The sequence below is a fragment of the Haliotis rubra genome, unplaced genomic scaffold (genome assembly GCF_003918875.1).
Source record: "Haliotis rubra isolate DU_JTF1 unplaced genomic scaffold, ASM391887v1 Scf224, whole genome shotgun sequence".
NCBI classification, from domain to species: Eukaryota; Metazoa; Mollusca; class Gastropoda; order Lepetellida; family Haliotidae; genus Haliotis; species Haliotis rubra.
The window spans coordinates 787,226-809,827 of NW_025766270.1; the positions used below are offsets into that span (position 1 = coordinate 787,226).

The window sequence follows — 22,602 nt, forward strand, 5'->3', positions numbered from 1 at the left end:
GAGCTGACCTCCCACTGGGATATGGGGTAGGATCGCGTGTGTAGACCCGGTAAGCGGAGCTGACTGGGCGTGACACCGCGGCTTGGCGGCAGCCCTGATGGGTTAACGGGAGGTCAGGGCAGACCTCCAGCGCCCTTGAGCTGGGAGCTAGTCGAGGACTGCTCCTTGCCCCTACCCTTGGCAGGACCTGTTCCTCCGCCTACCCCTACCAGCGGCGAAGCCAGCCGGCGAACTTCGGGTGTAGGCTGCACCCGGCGAGGAGGAAGGTGGCACGAAGGCCGAGGGCGAGACACCTTGGGTGCTCCAACAAGGCCTTAGAGTCCTTGAAGGAGGTAGCTGCAGCGGCAGCCTCCCATTATGACCTGCTGGGCCCGGGAAGAGGGTGCGCTCCCAGGCGGAAAGGGAGGGGCCAGCAAGGTCTGCTGTGTTGCTGCCGAGTACCTAGGCGTCGACAGCCACAGCCTGCGCATCCCCATGACTGCGCACATCACCGTCGGCGCAGCAGACCGCCAAAGAGTCGCCGCGAGTGAGCCTGAACTTCCGAGCTGCTGCCGGAGCAGCACGACATGCGGCGACACGTCGCCAGCATGCCCCTCCGCCTCCAGGGCCGACCTCTGAACCGAGGAGAGGTAGGCCTCATGGACCACCACCGCACCTGCTGCATCGGCGTTCCGGTAGACCTCCCTCGTAGGTCGATGCAGCGTGCCGCCGAAGGCGCCAGCGAGGGCAAAAGGTGGAGTAAAGAGCCCTTGCCGAGCAGCGGAGCTGCTCGGAGGAAGCCGAGCCTCCCAGGGCGGCGGAAGTGAACACACATTAGTCTACAATTGGCACAACGAACAGGGAATCCTCCCAAGCTGGTAGCGCCCGCCGCGAGATCCGGTAAGTCAAGCCGTGCTTTCGGGCACCAGACAAGAGGGATCGACCCGTCCGAGACCAGCGAAGGCAGAATCTTGCGGAGCTCGTCTGCGAGGGTTGCCTAGGGGCAAAGCGCCTGCGCCTGGCAGCGGAACTCAGTCGAGTCCGCAACCAGCAGGCACCGCGGCCTGGGGTAGGCCCTCGGCAATTCTCTGCGGACCTCCCGCAAGGCGAAGCAAAAAGCGGAAGCCGCCGTCATGCTCCTCAACCTCCCAAGCTCCATTGACTCGGCGGCCCGAGCCCGAGTCGAGGCTGGGTCTCCTCCGTAAGAGGACCCTAACCCTGACCCGGTGGACTGCCTAGGCGCTAGGAACCACAGGAAGGGAAGAACAGACAGAGCGGCTCCACGTCAGCGCCAGCCCGGCGTCGTGGACCCCGGTCCCGAGGCGGCTGGAGGCAGGCCAGGCAGAACTGGTGCCTCCCGCTCTCATGGGGCGGGTGTGCGCAGGACCCGGAATACCAGGAATACTCAGCGGTCCCTGCGCTAACTCTGAGGGGGGACTGGGAGCACCTCCCTCTCGGGAGCAGCCCGAGGCGTCGGATCCAGAAGCCAGAGGCAGCGGATCTACAGGCGCCTCAAGGCTGAGGATCGAGCGAGCCCGGCGATCCCACCCGGACTCTCCGCCCCGTCCGAGTGTGGGTGAGAACTCCTGCGGGAGACCTCCAACCGACTCCCGAGCGAAGGACTTCCGCGGAGGAGGCCATATGCTGCTGAAACATAGATTCCATTACCGACATGTCAAAACCACTTTCGAAGTGGCAGGAGAGGGGAAGGGCCTCGGGATTTTTTCCCTTTTTGGCGTTCCTTTTGTTTTAGGCGGGGGACCTGCGTCAGGTCCCCTCCCGCCTCCGCATCTCCGCGATAAAACAGCGTGTCGGCCGCCCGCCTCTTCTGGGCCGGGGAAAAGGCCAGACAAATAGGGCAGGAATCAGCGTCGTGTCCCGTCTTTTCCAGACAGGCAACACAGTTTGTATGACTGTCGGCCCGGGGATACTACCCCACAGACCGAACAGGATGAAAAGGCCTGAAAACAAACACGCAAAGCATGTTAGTTAGCGGCCAGCAGCATATAAACCGTAGAAAACATTGAAAAATCGTGAAGGTTACCCGCGAGTAATAGTTGGTTTTAATGCGCAATATTACAACCACGGCACGCTAAACTTCCGCCATGGCAGAGCAACACTTGCGTAAACCCGCGGAAAGTTCGCGTATTAGAATAAATACAAAGTCACAATTATGAAACAACCAACTGTAAAGCTTTACTGTTCCTTGTTTAAGGCAAAAAAGACCAAACATACAGGTGGTGTCTCAGACATAGCGGTATTCAGCTGTGTAACGGCTCATGAATGGTTACATATAACGTCTGTTCACGGCAGTGACAGTAGAAGGAATGATGATACGGGTCTAGGAGCCTACCCAGTTGGTGCGCATGCGCTAAGGGAGGTAACTCCGTGAGGTAGGGTCCGTATAATAAATAAAAGAGTTTATTTATTGTTCAATCTTTTTATTCAAAAAACATTGATACAACTGTCACAGGACATTTTTCAGCCGGAAAATGCATAATATGTACCCCAAGGACGACTCTCTTCAAAGAATTGAAAACCTCTGCAGGTTTGGTTAAGTTTCTCTCATCAAACGATAGGTTTCAACTCACTCATTCAGCTTCAGCAACACCAAAACACTGCATGAGTGCTAAATTCTCTAGGAAACTGTGAAACATGATAATTATTCAAAAAACATTGATACAACTGTCACAGGACATTTTTCAGCCGGAAAATGCATAATATGTACCCCAAGGACGATCTCTCTGAAAAAGAATAACACATACATGACAAATATATTTCCACAGTATAGCAAGTATTGAGCAATATGTCCACCTACATTGAAACAGGCATGGTGTAGCGGTGAGTTCTTCTCAATGTCAGACACAGTGAGTTCAGCACCACTCTCCAGCAACAGTTCTGTAACAACATTCTCAACGAATAACAACAGCTCTGTAACAACATTCATAATGAAGAACAGCTCTGTAACAACATTCACAATGAAGAACAGCTCTGTAACAACATTCACAATGAAGAACAGCTCTGTAACAACATTCATAATGAAGAACAGCTCTGTAACAACATTCATAATGAAGAACAGCTCTGTAACAACATTCACAATGAAGAACAGCTCTGTAACAACATTCACAATGAAGAACAACAGGTCTGTAACAACATTCACAACTAATAACAGCTCTGTAACAACGTTCATAATGAATAACAGTAGCTCTGTAACAACATTCATAACGAATAACAGCTCTGTAACAACATTCACAATGAAGAACAGCTCTGTAACAACATTCACAATGAAGAACAGCTCTGTAACAACATTCACAATGAAGAACAGCTCTGTAACAACATTCATAATGAAGAACAGCTCTGTAACAACATTCACAATGAAGAACAGCTCTGTAACAACATTCACAATGAAGAACAGCTCTGTAACAACATTCACAATGAAGAACAGCTCTGTAACAACATTCATAATGAAGAACAGCTCTGTAACAACATTCACAATGAATAACAGCTCTGTAACAACATTCACAATGAAGAACAGCTCTGTAACAACATTCATAATGAAGAACAGCTCTGTAACAACATTCATAATGAAGAACAGCTCTGTAACAACATTCACAATGAAGAACAGCTCTGTAACAACATTCACAATGAATAACAGCTCTGTAACAACATTCATAATGAATAACAGCTCTGTAACAACATTCACAATGAAGAACAGCTCTGTAACAACATTCATAATGAAGAACAGCTCTGTAACAACATTCATAATGAAGAACAGCTCTGTAACAACATTCACAATGAAGAACAGCTCTGTAACAACATTCACAATGAAGAACAGCTCTGTAACAACATTCATAATGAAGAACAGCTCTGTAACAACATTCACAATGAAGAACAGCTCTGTAACAACATTCACAATGAATAACAGCTCTGTAACAACATTCATAATGAAGAACAGCTCTGTAACAACATTCACAATGAAGAACAGCTCTGTAACAACATTCACAATGAAGAACAGCTCTGTAACAACGTTCATAATGAAGAACAGCTCTGTAACAACATTCATAATGAAGAACAGCTCTGTAACAACATTCACAATGAAGAACAGCTCTGTAACAACATTCACAATGAATAACAACAGGTCTGTAACAACATTCACAACTAATAACAGCTCTGTAACAACGTTCATAATGAATAACAGTAGCTCTGTAACAACATTCATAACGAATAACAGCTCTGTAACAACATTCATAACGAATAACAGCTCTGTAACAACATTCACAATGAATAACAACAGCTCTGTAACAACATTCACAACGAACAACAACAGGTCTGTAACAACATTCACAATGAATAACAACAGGTCTGTAACAACATTCATAACGAATAACAACAGCTCTATAACAACATTCATAACAAATAACAACAGCTCTATAACAACATTCATAACGAATAACAGCTCTGTAACAACATTCATAACGAATAACAGCTCTGTAACAACAATCATAACGAACCACAACAGCTCTGTAACAACATTCACAATGAATAACAACAGCTCTGTAACAACATTCATAACGAATAACAGCTCTGTAACAACATTCATAACGAACCACAACAGCTCTGTAACAACATTCTCAACGAACAACAGCTCTGTAACAACATTCACAACAAATAACAGCTCTGTAACAACATTCACAACAAATAACAGGTCTGTAACAACATTCATAACGAACAACAGCTCTGTAACAACATTCACAACAAATAACAGGGCCCACTTGCACAGAACGATCTTAACGCTACAATTATTGTAAATCCTTAAGATCGCGATCTTAGGCTTCGGCTACAATCGCCATCGACTTGCACAAAGCGATTGTAGGCTAAGACCGTTATAAGTTACAATCGAAACTTACAATTGGTCCGGACCAATTGTAAGGAGCTAAGATCATTGTAGTCTGTGACAAAATGGTGTTCAAGTTTCACGCAAATAATTAGCTTTACATTTGGAGATAGCGTGCTTTTATATTGCATAAAACTGTACTGTATGATTAAGCCTCGACACTTCAACAACACGGAGAATGCACAACCCGATTTAACGTCCGGATACATTGTTATTTGCTGTAGTGAACCACAGAACTATCGAGTCGAAAAACAAAGTACTATTCCCAACCGATTCAATGTTGGAATCGTGTGAAACAACATACCTTTTGATAATCAAGGAAGGATACTAGCAAATGGTGTCGGCGTCGCGTTAACAATGGCCGTGACCTTTTCATTAACTCAAGAGCAGATAATTTTGGTTTATGGGCAAGATGGGAGTGGTTTCCCTGGCTTATGCCGTTGCCGTAGAGTCTGTCATGCCCAATGGCAGAGCTCAAGATATTTTCTTTTCGGTGATGGAGTGATTTTGTCTTAGTTAATCATTAAAGTAATCAAGTTAACGTGCAAAATCAAGATTCAATTTTAATTTCACTTTTAGAAAATATTTATCAACGCAATAGGGTCATATCATTAATATACTGTGAATGAGTATTTAACAACTGCTCTCTCGATATATTATTTGATATTAAGTATTTCCCTGTCATGGATTCTTTACAACACTTCTGTAGCCATATTACATTTTCTGGTTATATTGTGAAAACCAATACTTCTAGGGTATATTTTTGATTTTACACACAAAAAAAAAAAAGGAAAAAAAAGCTGTGCATTAAACAATGTCTCATTGACAACCAGTGGCAAATCATGCATTTAGGTGTTATATCATAAGTAAATATTGTCGATATTTGATATATTATTATAATTTTCATAATTATTAAGTCACTAAATCTAGACCCAAATTTATGAATGTATTTTTAGCAGTTCAATATTTTCATAAAACATGGGTAGGTATTTCCGTGGTTGAAATATCACATTCTCAATTCATAAATCAAGACAGTTAAAATGTAGAAAAATATATGCTATCGATCCCGCGTGTCGTTTCCTTGAAGATTTCTTGGAATGTTTGTCTTGAAAATTCTGCAAAGTGCGATTGAGGGAGGTATGTATTGTGTGCAGGGACCAGTATCACTCTCTATTTGCGCAGTATGCTATGCGCACTTGCAGACAACTGTAGACAGGAGTCGAGTTTAAGAAATTCGCACCTCCACCGTTGATGAGTCGCGATCTTAGCTAAGATCGCGATCTTAAATCCATGCGGTCTTACAATCGCGCTAAGATCGGCTTTGTGCAAGTGGATTAAGGCAATTGTATGGTGATTGTAAAGTTGATTGTAGGGGCCTAAGATTGATTGTAACTAAGATTGCTCTGTGCAAGTGGGCCCAGGTCTGTAACAACATTCATAACGAATAACAACAGCTCTATAACAACATTCATAACGAATAACAACAGCTCTGTAACAACATTCACAACGAATAACAGTGAGTGAGTGACAGAGACAGTTGGGTTATACAAACACAGAACCCCTTGTGCTTGGGGACAATAATACCGATATTCCAACATAAGAAGCAAAACCCAACACTGCTAACTGTACAGAAAGAAGTGAGATAGAGACAGCATTGTGAAACAGCCAAAAATATTCAAGTTAAACAACAACAGCAAGTGTGTAAGTCAATCAGAAGCGAGGAAACCACTGGTAGAAGTATGATACCACATGGGGGATTCACACCCCCTCAGCCTTTACAAACACCAGGGGCTAGGGATCTATCCCAACCCAGACATTTCCTCCATGTACTGACCTACTGAGGTGGCGTTTCCATTGATGGCAGCATACATGATAGCCGTCTTGCCTGCATAGTCTGCCATGTTGACGTCTGCTTTATGACTCAGGAGGATCTGGATGGACTCTCCCTGTTCTGAGTAAGCTGCCGCATGCAGAGGGGTCCTACAATGTCACAATCAGTCATCACTACAGATACGATCCTCCTCAATGACATACTCACTGTAGTCTTAAATATTTCAATCACTATGATCACAACTGATTGAAATGCTTAACCAAGTATCCAGTGATTTATCAAAACCTGCCCACAGGTTGGAATTCCCAAAGTCTGCAGAAAATACCAGTAATAATTCATAATTTTATTACAAATTTTCAGAACTTATCAGAATATATTAAACGAAAACCATTAAAACAAATCAAACTTCAAATGATACAACTTTTTTCCAATTTTCCTGCCAATGCAGTTTGTGTGGAAGCCTATAAAAATTCCTGGTATCTGAACTGTTTAAGAGTTACCAAAACTAATTAGACAGATACCAAAGATACTTTCATGCCAACTGCTGTTCCCATTGCAGACAAATCCAAGAACACAGAATGTTGAAGAACATCTAGTTTAACAATGTTAGCTGATAATTATCCCTACTAACACATGCATGCCCTCTGCCTAGCTTACCTGCCCTTGGAGTCCTGAATGTTGATCACCTCGGTGCCCAACGTCTCTATTAACAATTCCGTACAAGCGTCATTCCCATTTATCCTGCAAACAATGCCACCTTTCAAATTACACCTTAAAACAACACGTGAGTCATTTCTTTATCTACGGTTGTATTTGACTGAAACTATAAACAAATAACATTTCGAACTAAGAGGAGTCTTGTCTCAAACAAGTAGGTGAGGAGTAATTCTGCACATAAAGTGGACATACACTCATTACCAATCAATACATTCTTCATATTCCTCTTCAAGACCAGTCGACCTATGACGATAGGGGTTACAATTGGTCAGGACTTCTTGCTTGCTATAAGAGGTGACTAATGGGATCGCGTGGTCAGGCTTTCTGACTTGGATGAAGCATGTCATCGTATCCCAATTACGTAGATTGATGCTCATGCTGTTGATCACTGGATTGTCTGGTCCATACTCAATTATTTACATTTAGCTGTAATACTGATGAGTGTGGTGTGAAACTAACCCGCTCACTATTAAGTGAGCAGGAATGGGTTTCACAGTAAGTATGTGAAAAAGCACAATTCTCAATTTCATAGACTGTCCAGTCCAGACTCGACTATTAATAGGCCATTTTCATATAGATGGAAAATTGCAGAGCACAGCGTTAAAGAACAAGCAAACAAATATGACCAGTCAAGAGGCATTACTTACACAGCACAATGGAGAGGAGTGAAACTGTTTCCCGTAAAATATTTGTAGTGGTCATGCTCAAAAAACAATTCTATACAGCCGTCATGACCTGCAACACAAGGACATGACTGTATCACTGTTAACACAAGCATCACACAGACATTCAGCAAATCAGATGATTTCTCAGCTACCAATATCTTGTTTCCCGGATCAGAATATTAACAGGAAGCCACAGTTGTGGCTGAAAGGTTACTGACAGCAGTTGAGCCAACATCCACTCAATTGATCAATATGTTCTGAATGAAAAATAGGTAGGAGGTGAAAGAAAACCACTGTGAGGATGTTTTAATCAGACAGGCAGACAGATGAGAATGTTCCCTTTGAAATGAGAAGTGCCCTTGAACAGGTAACTTGACAAATTCTCACCATTATAACAACTAAAATGTAAAGGTGTGTAGCCTTTGGTATCTTCTAACTTTTCTACAGGACCCATCTGTAACAGGAAACAATGTCACATAATAAACATGCAGGATGAAACATGATTAGATCCAGCAACATAACAAACTACTAACAAAAACCATACTGAAAAGATAATCTATATTAGTTGACATTTTGATTCTATAGCCTAGTGTAAGAAATAATGGGCTATGAAGTCCACAGCGATCTGACAATGCTAACGAACATCATTGTTCATGTGCATCGTGTTATTGGATGTAATGGACAGGAAAGAAAGGTGGTGGTACTCCCTAGCTGACTGTACGCAGCTATCTGTCAACAACAACAGTGTAGTACTTACAAGAAGGAGGGAGCCCAGTAGGCCTACATGGCCACAAATGGCTGCCATGTGCACAGCCGTCCGTCCCAGGTTGTCCCTCAGAGACATGTCTGCCCCATGGTGTAGCAGTGCATCCACACACTCCTCGTGACCATTGGCAGCCTGAAGCATCAGGGAACAGACAGATTCATGTCAAGACAACCACATTACCCTTTTCCAGGTGAACAAAATCTTCCTTACAAGTAATATCTATGCTGAACAGGCACTAGCAAATTCACACAACTTACAACAGGCACCAGGACTTGATCCTCACATGACACAATACATGAGGTGCTTGTGATCTACCTCATCCCTAACAGGTGTTGAATCCTGCATCACACATTCTCACTACACTGAGGACCCATTAAGATCTATGTTAGAATTGTCTTCAGTAGCCCATGCTTGTCGTAAGAGGCGGCTAACGGGAACAGGTGGTGAGACTCGCTGACCTGGATGACACGTCATCATATCCAAATTGGGTAGATCAATGCTTGTGTTGTTGACCACCGGATTGTCTGGTCCAGACTCCCATTATTTACAGACTACAGCCATATAGCTGGAATATTGCTGTGTGTGGCATTAAACAACAATCACTCAAGTTATCACGACACTGAATCTGCAGATCATGATATTGTCTTGTAATAAATATAAATGAGTGCCCGCAAAAGATTTCAAAATGAGCACACTGACCCCTCTGTGTAATGCTGTCCTCCCATCTAGATCCCGAGCATTGACAATGGCACCATTCCTAATGAGGTAGATGGAAGCGTCAAGGTGACCATTGGCAACCGCCATCATCAGCGGCGTCCTACATGAAAACATGACAGTCTATGCAAAATGACATCTCAAAGGCCACATCAACATGACTTGGTTGTCGAAACAACCGATACCAATCTTGTAGTTTATTTCATCAGACAACAGGTATACTCTTTGTCTAAGTCAGATGTAAGTGGTAGTTTTCGAGCATGGGAATCATGTCTGTTTTATCCACTTCAAGCATATTACACTCACTACTAACCTGTCGTACATGTCTGTACAGTCGACGATGTTGCTGTCTTCTGCCGTCTCCAACAGAAGGTGAAGGCTCTTGGTATGACCATTTGTGGCTGAAACAGTAAAGACAATGACATCGGTCTGCTGATTCAAGTATCAACATTGCACTCCATGCTTCTGCAAGCAAGCTGCGAGAGTGCAGTGTTTCCAAAGATCTCAAGGCACCAATTCTAAATTTGTTTAGTTTTATCAATGCAGGGCTCTAAACACAAGAGTTGCAGATATTTGAACTCTTTACGGTCTGATCATATCAGCAGTCACTGATAGATTCATTTAGCTTCCTAGTGAAGAGGGGGTGGTGGGGTAGCCTAGTGGTTAAAGTGTTCGCTCGTCGCTGAAGACTCAGGTTCGATTCCTCACATGGGTACAGTGTGAAGCCCATTTCTGGTGTCCCCGCCTTGATTTGCTGGAATTTTGCTAAAAAAGCAGCAAAAAACTCAACTGAACTCTTAATGAAGATACAAATGTACAGCTTGCTAAATACACTGTTCCATCACTTGAGTTGCCTCCCCTTGCCCTTCCAAGAATGAAGATACAACATCCACCAACATGGAAGCACTGAACTCTGATTATTTCCCTTTACTGATGCATATCTCAGCTCCACACTCACCTGCAGCATGAAGAGGTGTGCGCCGCGTGATGTTGTCATGTACAAGAATCTTCGCTCCTTGTATCAACAACGTCTCCACGCAGTCAGTGTTACCACGAAAACAAGACAAGTCCAGCATGGTCCGGCCTGAAAAATATACACAAAGGCATTCAAATATCACAAATGTATGTAGAAGAAATGAGTGCAGGCTAGAGAAACTGACATTAACAGTAATTTCTAACTGTAAACATGCTGTGGATTAAGTATACCTACCATCCTGGTCCTTGACATCAAGATTCATCATGTAACCTAGCAACACGTGGAGAGCCTCGTTATGACCATTGTAGGACTGAAAACAGACAAATACACAAATATACCATATCATACACAGCCTCAGTGACTGAAATCTTGCATTTAACTGGATGGTGTCTTTTCAGTTTGCTGTGGATTCCATACAACTAAAGAAACCAACCCAAGGCCATACAGCCCAGTTTATGACCGATGGAAGGGAGACTGTGGTATTGTCAACATTAGCTGAGTTTACCACCCAGCAAAGCTAAACAATTCCTTAGAGAGCAATTCAGTTAACATGTTCAGTTCCATTCGTGAAGACTAATGCTTGTGATGGGATTCACTGGATTGTCTGGTCAATGTGTTGTTTAACAACAAACAAGCAAAACAAGTTCAGCATTATTTAAGGTGTCCTTATTCTTTCCAGCTATACTAATTGTGTCTGGGAACTCCTTGTTATTGATAGCCTTGACCTCCACTCTGAACTGCCAACATAATGATACATGCTGAAGTAACTCACAGAGAGATGCCCAGGAGAGTATGCTGCCCCGCTCCGTAACAAGTCCGTCGCTGCTGCATCCAGTAACTGCAGACATCACAGATAACAAATCTCACAACCTGTCTGACACAATACATAGGAGAGTTTATTGTTGAATCAACCAAACCGGTTTCTGAGCTTTATCACAAAACTTGTTAATCATGGCATGCTGTGCCCTGGATCTCTCGAGATGAAGGTTGTTTGTCATCAAGTGAGTAAGTGAGTTTAGGTATACGCCGCTTTTAGGAATATTCCAGCAATATCAGGGCGGGGACACCAGAAATGTGCTTCACACATTGAACCAATGTGGGGAATTGAACCAAAAAGAAAGCGAATGCTTTAACCACTAGGCTACCTCATCAAGAATTGACAAAGCTCAGACAGGACACGGATGAAACTTGACACTGACATTCCTCCTTCACTGTTGCAATCATATCAATATTTTGGGACAATTCACAAGCAGCACTGGGACACTGGGGACACTTGTTCTGAGAAAACTCTTTAAGGTACTTGCCATTTCTAAGGCTAACTTGTGTCCCTTGAGAGCGGCGTAGTGTACAGCATTATTGCCTTCGTCATCCTTCAGCCCTGGCCGACCATCATTCCTTAGCAGGTGCTCCACCACCCTGTAGAAAAACACACCAACACTCTAATCAACCTGACATACAACGACCACCCACTGCTCAAGAAGGTCACCTGTTAATACAGATCCACAATCGATGGGGGAATGTTTCATTGTAATATTCCATTTATGTAAGAAACCTATAACTGCAGACAAACCAGTGTTTAATGTAGTAATATTAAATCTTGATCGTAACAATACATCCAGTTGAGGTGACTGCTTACTTGGCATCCACATCGCTAGCAGCAGCGTAGTGTAGAGGAGTACACCCTTGTCTGTCCACAATGTTGACACAAGCACCTGCCGTCAGCAGGATGAGCACACACTGCTGGTGCACATTGGCTGCTGCATAGTGCAGAGGTGTCCTGAAACACAAACCATGTTTCTGTATCACAGTAATAGCACAGCAGGTTTCAGATAAATTACGTAAACACATTTTTTGTAATGTTAAAGGTTACCTTATTTAGAAATCATGACTCAATCTAATGGATGTCAAATGTAAACGACATGTGTTCCTACCTGCCTTCAGCATCCTGGCGAGTTAGATCACAGCCTTCCTGGAGGAGGTACTCAACACACTCCACCTTCCTGAAACATCAACGCCATTGTTGTCAACATCATCAACAGTGGCACTGTTAACTCATCAACACTGTCACAGTGAACTCATCAACAGTGTCATGGTGAACTCATCAACAGTGGCATTGTTAACTCATCAACACTGTCACAGTGAACTCATCAACACTGTCACAGTGAACTCATCAACAGTGGCATTGTTAACTCATCAACAGTGGCATTGTTAACTCATCAACAGTGGCATTGTTAGTGTGAACTCATCAACACTGTCACAGTGAACTCATCAACAGTGTCATTGTTAACTCATCAACAGTGGCATTGTTAACTCATCAACAGTGGCATTGTTAACTCATCAACACTGTCACAGTGAACTCATCAACACTGTCATAGTGAACTCATCAACAGTGGCATTGTTAACTCATCAACAGTGGCATTGTTAACTCATCAACACTGTCACAGTGAACTCATCAACAGTGGCATTGTTAACTCATCAACAGTGGCATTGTTAACTCATCAACACTGTCACAGTGAACTCATCAACACTGTCACAGTGAACTCATCAACACTGTCACAGTGAACTCATCAACAGTGGTATTGTTAACTCATCAACAGTGGCATTGTTAACTCATCAACAGTGGCATTGTTAACTCATCAACACTGTCACAGTGAACTCATCAACAGTGGCATTGTTAACTCATCAACAGTGGCATTGTTAACTCATCAACACTGTCACAGTGAACTCATCAACAGTGGCATTGTTAACTCATCAACAGTGGCATTGTTAACTCATCAACACTGTCACAGTGAACTCATCAACAGTGGCATTGTTAACTCATCAACAGTGGCATTGTTAACTCATCAACACTGTCATTGTGAACTCATCAACAGTGGCATTGTTAACTCATCAACACTGTCACTGTGAACTCATCAACACAGTGAACTCATCAACAGTGGCATTGTTAACTCATCAACACTGTCATTGTGAACTCATCAACAGTGGCATTGTTAACTCATCAACACTGTCACAGTGAACTCATCAACAGTGGCATTGTTAACTCATCAACACTGTCACAGTGAACTCATCAACAGTGTCATTGTTAACTCATCAACAGTGGCATTGTTAACTCATCAACACTGTCATTGTGAACTCATCAACAGTGTCATTGTGAACTCATCAACAGTGGCATTGTTAACTCATCAACACTGTCACGGTGAACTCATCAACAGTGTCATGTGTCATTATCAACTCATCAACAGTGGCATTGTTAACTCATCAACAGTCATTATCAACTCACCAACAGTGTCATTGTTAACTCATCAACACTGTCACAGTGAACTCATCAACAGTGGCATTGTTAACTCATCAACAGTGGCATTGTTAACTCATCAACAGTGTCATTGTTAACTCATCAACAGTGGCATTGTTAACTCATCAACACTGTCACGGTGAACTCATCAACAGTGGCATTGTTAACTCATCAACAGTGGCATTGTTAACTCATCAACACTGTCACAGTGAACTCATCAACAGTGGCATTGTTAACTCATCAACACTGTCACAGTGAACTCATCAACAGTGGCATTGTTAACTCATCAACACTGTCATTGAGAACTCATCAACAGTGGCATTGTTAACTCATCAACACTGTCACAGTGAACTCATCAACAGTGGCATTGTTAACTCATCAACAGTGGCATTGTTAACTCATCAACAGTGTCATTGTGAACTCATCAACACTGTCACAGTGAACTCATCAACAGTGGCATTGTTAACTCATCAACACTGTCACGGTGAACTCATCAACAGTGGCATTGTTAACTCATCAACAGTCTTTATCAACTCACCAACAGTGTCATTGTTAACTCATCAACACTGTCACAGTGAACTCATCAACAGTGTCATTGTTAACTCATCAACACTGTCATTGTTAACTCATCAACACTGTCACAGTGAACTCATCAACAGTGGCATTGTTAACTCATCAACAGTGTCATTGTTAACTCATCAACACTGTCATTGTGAACTCATCAACAGTGGCATTGTTAACTCATCAACACTGTCAACAGTGTCATTGTCAACTCATCAACAGTGTCATTGTTAACTCATCAACAGTGTCATTGTTAACTCATCAACAGTGTCATTGTGAACTCATCAACAGTGTCATTGTCAACTCATCAACAGTCATTGTCAACTCATCAACAGTGTCATTGTCAACTCATCAACAGTGTCATTGTTGTCAACTCATCAACACTGTCAACTCATCAACAGTGGCATTGTTAACTCATCAACGGTCATTATTGTCAACTCATAAACAGTGTCATTGTCAACTCATCAACACTGTCACAGTGAACTCATCAACAGTGTCATTGTTAACTCATCAACACTGTCATTGTCAACTCATCAACACTGTCACGGTGAACTCATCAACAGTGGCATTGTCAACTCATCAACAGTCATTATCAACTCATCAACAGTGTCATTGTTAACTCATCAACACTGTCACGGTCAACTCATCAACAGTGTCATTGTCAACTCATCAACAGTGGCATTATCAACTCATCAACAGTGTCATTGTCAACTCATAAATAGTGTCATTGTCAACTCATAAATAGTGTCATTGTTAACTCATGAGCAATATCCAAATCAACACTGTCTCTTACAACATCATTATCAACACCATAATTACAACTCTGTCATCAACATTGCTCAGATATCCAAAATGTTTTACAACATCATTATCAACACCATAATTACAACTCTGTCATCAACATTGCTCAGATACCAAATGTTTTATCCCTTCTGTAAGTCTACACTGAATACTAAACACATAACAGTACACAATAGGGAATCTCTGACTGACCCACTGCAGGCAGCTCCATGGAGACATGAACGTCCACCATCGTCTGGAATGTTGAGGTCAATGGATGGCATCGCGGAGCGGAGTTTCCGTACACAGTCCACGTAGCCGTTCAGTGCTGCTACATGGATCGGGAGCATTCCGCTGCAGCCGCGCCTGGAAGCAGACAAAACATCATGATGTTCTCAAGCTGAGAGGAAGGCTGTTCTCAGCAGGACATTACAACCTAGTAGTGAGTGAGGTAAGTTTAGATTTACTTCGCACTCAGCAATATTGCAGCTATATGGCAACAGTGTATATGTAATCGAGTCTGAACCAGACAATCCTGTGATCAACAGCATGAGCATCAATCTACACAACTGGGATACCATGACATGTGTGAATAAAATCAGCAAGTCTGACCACCCAATCTTGTTAGTTGCCTCTTACAACAGGCATGGGTTATTGAAGATCAATTCTAACCCGGATCTTCACAGGTCTGCCACCTAGTAACATCCATAGACAATAGCATGAGAATCCATAAATCCATTCAGCATATTCAGGTATGAAGGTGTATGAAAGTAAGCTGTGGTTATAACGACTTGAAAGGGACCACTATTTTCAACTCGTTATAACCACAGTTCATCATATATAAAGGTGAGGTGAGGTGAAATTGGGTTTAACGTCGTGCTTGAGAATATTTCGCTCATATGACGACGTGCATGCGTGTGTATGTGTATGTGCGGCTGCTTGTACTAGCCCAGACTTAAGCTGGTTTTATAGTGCTAGCCCACTGAGATACCATGCCGCAGTGAAGCATGAATACCCTACTCAGACACATTATACTGACTCCGAGCCGACCAGTCCTTGTTGTACCCATTAATGCCGAGCGCCAGGCAGGGACCAATAAGTACCATATTTTAACGTCTTTTTGGTTTGACGCGGTCGGGGATCGAACCCGTGACCTTCCGCTTTCCGGGCGGACGCTCTAACCACTACACCACGGAGGCGGTCTTCATATATAAAGCCACTGGATGGTACGAAAAGACCAGTTCATTATATCCATGACCTTGTGTTCGTTCTAAACATTTACAGTCCATGGTGACTTCCAAGGTCAACCTTCCAAATGAGGAAGCATTTTCGCTGAGCAATATATGAGAAGAAACATGGACCAGGATTCACTGAAATTCCTGCCCTGCCTTCTACTCACTTCATTACATCAGCACCGTTGTCTAGGAGAGTGTTAATGAGCAGTTCATGGCCATGTCGAGCTGCCACGTGAAGAGCCGTATTTCCACTCTTGTCACAGGCATTGATCTCAGCACCTACAGGAATATACACAATAAAGACTATACATCTACAGTTACTATACAAGATAAAGATAATACACCTACAGAAAGGATATCTCATATCTATAGGTAACAAATCAATGCTGGTGGCACCTAAATTGGCTTGAGCATGTTGAGAAACCTCATCTTAATGTTGATTAACAAAATGAACACTTGGACGAACTACAGTAGTTCCAACTGGTATTATTAAAGTAGTACTTTCAGTATGAGAAACGTCATTTGAAAAGTTTGGTGTTTCTTGGACCTGGAATGAGAATCCTATCAAATCTTTTGAAATCATATACTGCTTGCTCCCTTAAAAACAAGTATGTTTCTAGCTCCATACTCTACCCCATACTCAAAAACATTGTTACTTGTGACTGTGTATGGCTGTGAAAGAGTAACACATCCTGAGGGCTTGCCAAGATTAACACTTGTTCAGAAGGATCTCTGGGCAACCATATTCTGCTGGTATTTGCACCAATGTAGAGGACGTAACCCTGAACAAGACAAACTAATGGTGAACACCAGTCAACAGTGAAATACCCTGACCATGGTTTACAATTATGGAAATCAGAAAATTCCTGTTCTCATTATTTCATGAGAGGACTAAATTTATAAAGATAAATATTACTGAAAATGTTCAGAAAACAAGAACATCGTCAATACCTGAACATCAATGTCCATGCATAGCTATCATGCAACTATTCCTAAGTAACTCTTGCATGCATATAAACATACTGGCCTCACAAGCCAGCTACTAGCAATAGCTTCACAAGGTTCCCTAACTATATAAACATACTGGCCTCACAAGCCAGCTACTAGCAATAGCTTCACAAGGTTCTTTAACTATATAAACATACTGGCCTCACAAGCCAGATACTAGCAATAGCTTCACAAGGTTCCCTAACTATATAAACCTGCCTCTGTCGTGATAAACACAATATTTTATATGACACCTTGCATTAGATGTTCCAGACTGTAAAATAAGTACAGCACTAACAGAAAGCATGATATGCAGTAGGACTGTATACCCATGATACCATTGATAGCTGCATACAGACAACAGATGAACTGTCAGTGCAATCACAAACCACTATAGATAGAACAGGAACTTATACCTCCCCTAACAGAAGTAGCAAAGTGCCACTTTTAAGTATGGCAGAAAACTAGGACATGGAAGTAGAGGGCACACACCCTAACAACTACGTGTAATAAACATCCTTCATTCAAGACATGTACTGGTTTTGTTTATTCTTTCTTTGTTTCTTTTCTGGATGGTGGGTAGGGGAGTGTAGTATGGTTGGGAATTGCTTGAAATCTCATAATGGATGACTGGTTCATAACTAACGAGCAATCATCAAAAAAATTGGTTAGCATCATTTTTCACTTTCCTGTTCAGGTTCATATTGCAGATAAGTGCAAAGAAAAACAACATGTTGTTATCTGATGTTATATTTTTGGTGATATTTAGAAACTGCACACACTGCATTTGCAAAATTGCACATCCAAAGTAAAATTATGCAACTTGCCACTTTAAAGTGATGACTAATATATATTGAACATAAACTTCCTGGAGTCTTCAAGAAATATTCAGTCAAGTGTTTCAAAAACTAAAACAGTAGTTCCAAAATCGTTTATATTCGATTATGAGAAAATGTGATCGATTACTTGGTCGTTTGGTCATTCCAACCAATCTTCAATTATTTCAATTAATCGGAACACCACTAGAGTGTAGTAGGACAATAATGACGGGAGCTGGGTTGCTCATATGTTATTTTTGTGTTAATAACAGATAAAAAATAATAAGCCTAAGCTGTATTTCTGTGATACTAAATCTTTCAATTTGTTGTTGAGTATGATGACACCTGTGGTATGGTCAGTCCATATCATGATATGTATCGTATTACAAGATATCAGGTGACACTCAGCCCTAGAATGCAGAACACATGACCTCAGCTCATACATCTACCAGTAAAGCTGCAGGACAAGCAAGCAGTTACTTCACATATGTACTTGGTTAGAAGCTCAGTCCTTAATTCACCAGGCCATTTTATGCTTAAAATTTCATACAATAAACTTATGTCTAGAGGGTAGAGGCTGTTGTAGGGTCAAGATTGGTTTGAGACGGAAGCATCGTAATGCATTACTCTCCTCGTATCAGTTATCTCACTACAAACATAATGGGGTGTTACAAATGGCTTGACGGTTCAAGAACTCAGCAGCAGCAAGTTAAGTCAGCATTAGTGGCTGCATGATGTCTCACCATGCTCAAGGAGAGTCTGAGCTCTTGTAAATCTACCATGCAGAGCAGTCATATGCAGGGCTGTTCTACCGTCCTCACTCTGAAAACAGAACCATACTTATCACCAAACCCAATCCACAGACCCCATTGGGGCTTAATCAGGTTAACCACCAGCCCTCATCATGTATACCGATATCGTCATTGGCAGAAAGTACACAAGTTCTGCGAATTCCACACGGCACATGACAAGTACACTATAACAACGTCCAACCCAGCTCATGAGATGCCTATACTATAAACACACATTCCCACCTCCCATACACTGTCCTACCAGACACCATTACTGTATCACACATTCCCACCTCCCATACACTGTCCTACCAGACACCATTACTGTATCACACATTCCCAGCTCCCATACACTGTCCTACCAGACACTATTACTGTATCACACATTCCCACCTCCATACACTGTCCTACCAGACACCATTACTGTATCACACATTCCCAGCTCCATACACTGTCCTACCAGACACCATTACTGTATCACACATTCCCACCTCCAATACACTGTCCTACCAGACACCATTACTGTATCACACATTCCCACCTCCCATACACTGTCCTACCAGACACCATTACTGTATCACACATTCCCACCTCCCATACACTGTCCTACCACACACCATTACTGTATCACACATTCCCACCTCCCATACACTGCCCTACCAGACACCATTACTGTATCACACATTCCCAGCTCCATACACTGTCCTACCAGACACCATTACTGTATCACACATTCCCACCTCCCATACACTGTCTTACCACACACCATTACTGTATCACACATTCCCACCTCCCATACACTGTCCTACCAGACACCATTACTGTATCACACATTCCCACCTCCCATACACTGTCTTACCAGACACCATTACTGTATCACACATTCCCACCTCCCATACACTGTCCTACCAGACACTATTACTGTATCACACATTCCCACCTCCCATACACTGTCCTACCAGACACTATTACTGTATCACACATTCCCAGCTCCATACACTGTCTCTACCAGACATCATTACTGTATCACACACATTCCGAAGCTCCATACACTGTCCTACCAGACACCATTACTGTATCACACATTCCTACCTCCCATACACTGTCCTACCAGACACCATTACTGTATCACACATTCCCAGCTCCATACACTGTCCTACCAGACACCATTACTGTATCACACATTCCCACCTCCCATACACTGTCCTACCAGACACCATTACTGTATCACACATTCCCACCTCCCCATACACTGTCCTACTAGACACCATTACTGTATCACACATTCCCACCTCCCATACACTGTCTTACCAGACACCATTACTGTATCACACATTCCCACCTCCCATACACTGTCCTACCAGACACTATTACTGTATCACACATTCCTTAGTTCCTACACTGTCCATACACTGTCTCGTGCAACCAGACACTATTACTGTATCACACATTCCCACATTCTCCATACTCTTATACTGTCTTCCCAGACACTATTACTGTATCACACATTCCTAGGCTCTCTACTCAGACACCATTATTGTATCACACATTCCTAATTCTCCCCATACACTGTCTTACTTCTCAGACACCATTACTGTATCACACATTCGAAGCCTCCATACACTGTCCTACTAGACACCATTACTGTATCACACATTCCCACCTCTCCTATACACTGTCTTACCAGACACCATTACTGTATCACACATTCCCACTCCTCCCATACACTGTCCTACCAGACACCATTACTGTATCACACATTCCTACCTCCTACATACACTGTCCTACTCAGACACCATTACTGTATCACACATTCCTTACCTCCCATACACTGTCCTACCAGACACCATTACTGTATCACACATTCCCAGCTCCATACACTGTCCTACCAGACACCATTACTGTATCACACATTCCCAGCTCCCATACACTGTCCTACCAGACACCATTACTGTATCACACATTCCCTAAGCTCCATACACTGTCCCATACACCAGACACCATTACTGTATCACACATTCCCAGAGCTCCATACACTGTCCTACCAGACACCATTGACTGTATCACACATTCCGAGCACTCCATACACTGTCCTACCAGACACCATTACTGTATCACACATTCCCACCTCCCATACACTGTCCTACCAGACACCATTACTGTATCACACATTCCCACCTCCATACACTGTCCTACCAGACACCATTACTGTATCACACATTCCCACCTCCCATACACTGTCCTACCAGACACCATTACTGTATCACACATTCCCACCTCCTCCCATACACTGTCCTACCAGACACCATTACTGTATCACACATTCCCAGCTTCCATACACTGTCCTACCAGACACCATTACTGTATCACACATTCTAATTCTCCCCATACACTGTCCTACCAGACACCATATTACTGTATCACACATTCCATCGCTCCATACACTGTCCTACCAGACACCATTACTGTATCACACATTCCCACCTCTCCCATACACTGTCCTACCAGACACCATTTACTGTATCACACATTCCTAATGCTCCATACACTGTCTTACCAGACACCATTACTGTATCACACACTGAAAGCTCCCTCCCATACACTGTCCTACTAGACACCATTATTGTATCACACATTCCTAGCTCCATACACTGTCCTACTAGACACCATTACTGTATCACACATTCCCAGCTCCCCATACACTGTCCTACCAGACACCATTACACTGTATCACACATTCCCACCTCCCATACACTGTCCTACTCAGACACCATTACTGTATCACACATTCCTAATTCTCCCATACACTGTCCTACCAGACACCATTACTGTATCACACATTCCCACCTCCCATACACTGTCCTACCAGACACCATTACTGTATCACACATTCCCAGCTCGCCATACACTGTCCTACCAGACACCATTACTGTATCACACATTCCCAGCTCCCCATACACTGTCCTACTCAGACACCATTACTGTATCACACATTCCCAGCTTCCATACACTGTCCTACCACACACCATTACTGTATCACACATTCCCACCTCCCATACACTGTCCTACCAGACACCATTACTGTATCACACATTCCCATCGTCCATACACTGTCCTACCAGACACTATTACTGTATCACACATTCCCACCTCCCATACACTGTCCTACCAGACACCATTACTGTATCACACATTCCCACCTCCATACACTGTCTTACCAGACACCATTACTGTATCACACACTCCGAGCTCGCATACACTGTCCTACCAGACACCATTACTGTATCACACATTCCCAGCTCCATACACTGTCCTACCAGACACCATTACTGTATCACACACTCCCAGCTCCCATACACTGTCCTACCAGACACACCATTACTGTATCATTACATTCCCACCTCCCTCTCCATATACACTGTCCTACCAGACACCATTACTGTATCACACATTCCCACCTCCCATACACTGTCCTACCAGACACTATTACTGTATCACACATTCCCACCTCCCATACACTGTCCTACCAGACACCATTACTGTATCACACATTCCCAGCTCTCATACACTGTCCTACCAGACACCATTACTGTATC

General features: G+C 42.9%; 1 protein-coding gene across 1 annotated transcript in view; it reads right to left on the reverse strand.

The window, feature by feature from the left end:
* Positions 1 to 22,602, reverse strand: part of LOC124277596 (serine/threonine-protein phosphatase 6 regulatory ankyrin repeat subunit A-like) — a 54,896-nt gene that overhangs the window by 7,042 nt on the left and 25,252 nt on the right. The window contains 17 exon segments of the mRNA XM_046713319.1: positions 2,798 to 2,877; positions 6,708 to 6,853; positions 7,362 to 7,445; positions 8,069 to 8,156; positions 8,474 to 8,540; positions 8,844 to 8,984; positions 9,552 to 9,669; positions 9,880 to 9,967; positions 10,525 to 10,650; positions 10,777 to 10,852; positions 11,315 to 11,380; positions 11,847 to 11,958; positions 12,179 to 12,319; positions 12,474 to 12,542; positions 15,389 to 15,541; positions 16,575 to 16,689; positions 18,959 to 19,037. Of these exon segments, the coding sequence (XP_046569275.1) occupies positions 2,798 to 2,877; positions 6,708 to 6,853; positions 7,362 to 7,445; positions 8,069 to 8,156; positions 8,474 to 8,540; positions 8,844 to 8,984; positions 9,552 to 9,669; positions 9,880 to 9,967; positions 10,525 to 10,650; positions 10,777 to 10,852; positions 11,315 to 11,380; positions 11,847 to 11,958; positions 12,179 to 12,319; positions 12,474 to 12,542; positions 15,389 to 15,541; positions 16,575 to 16,689; positions 18,959 to 19,037 (1,749 nt within the window).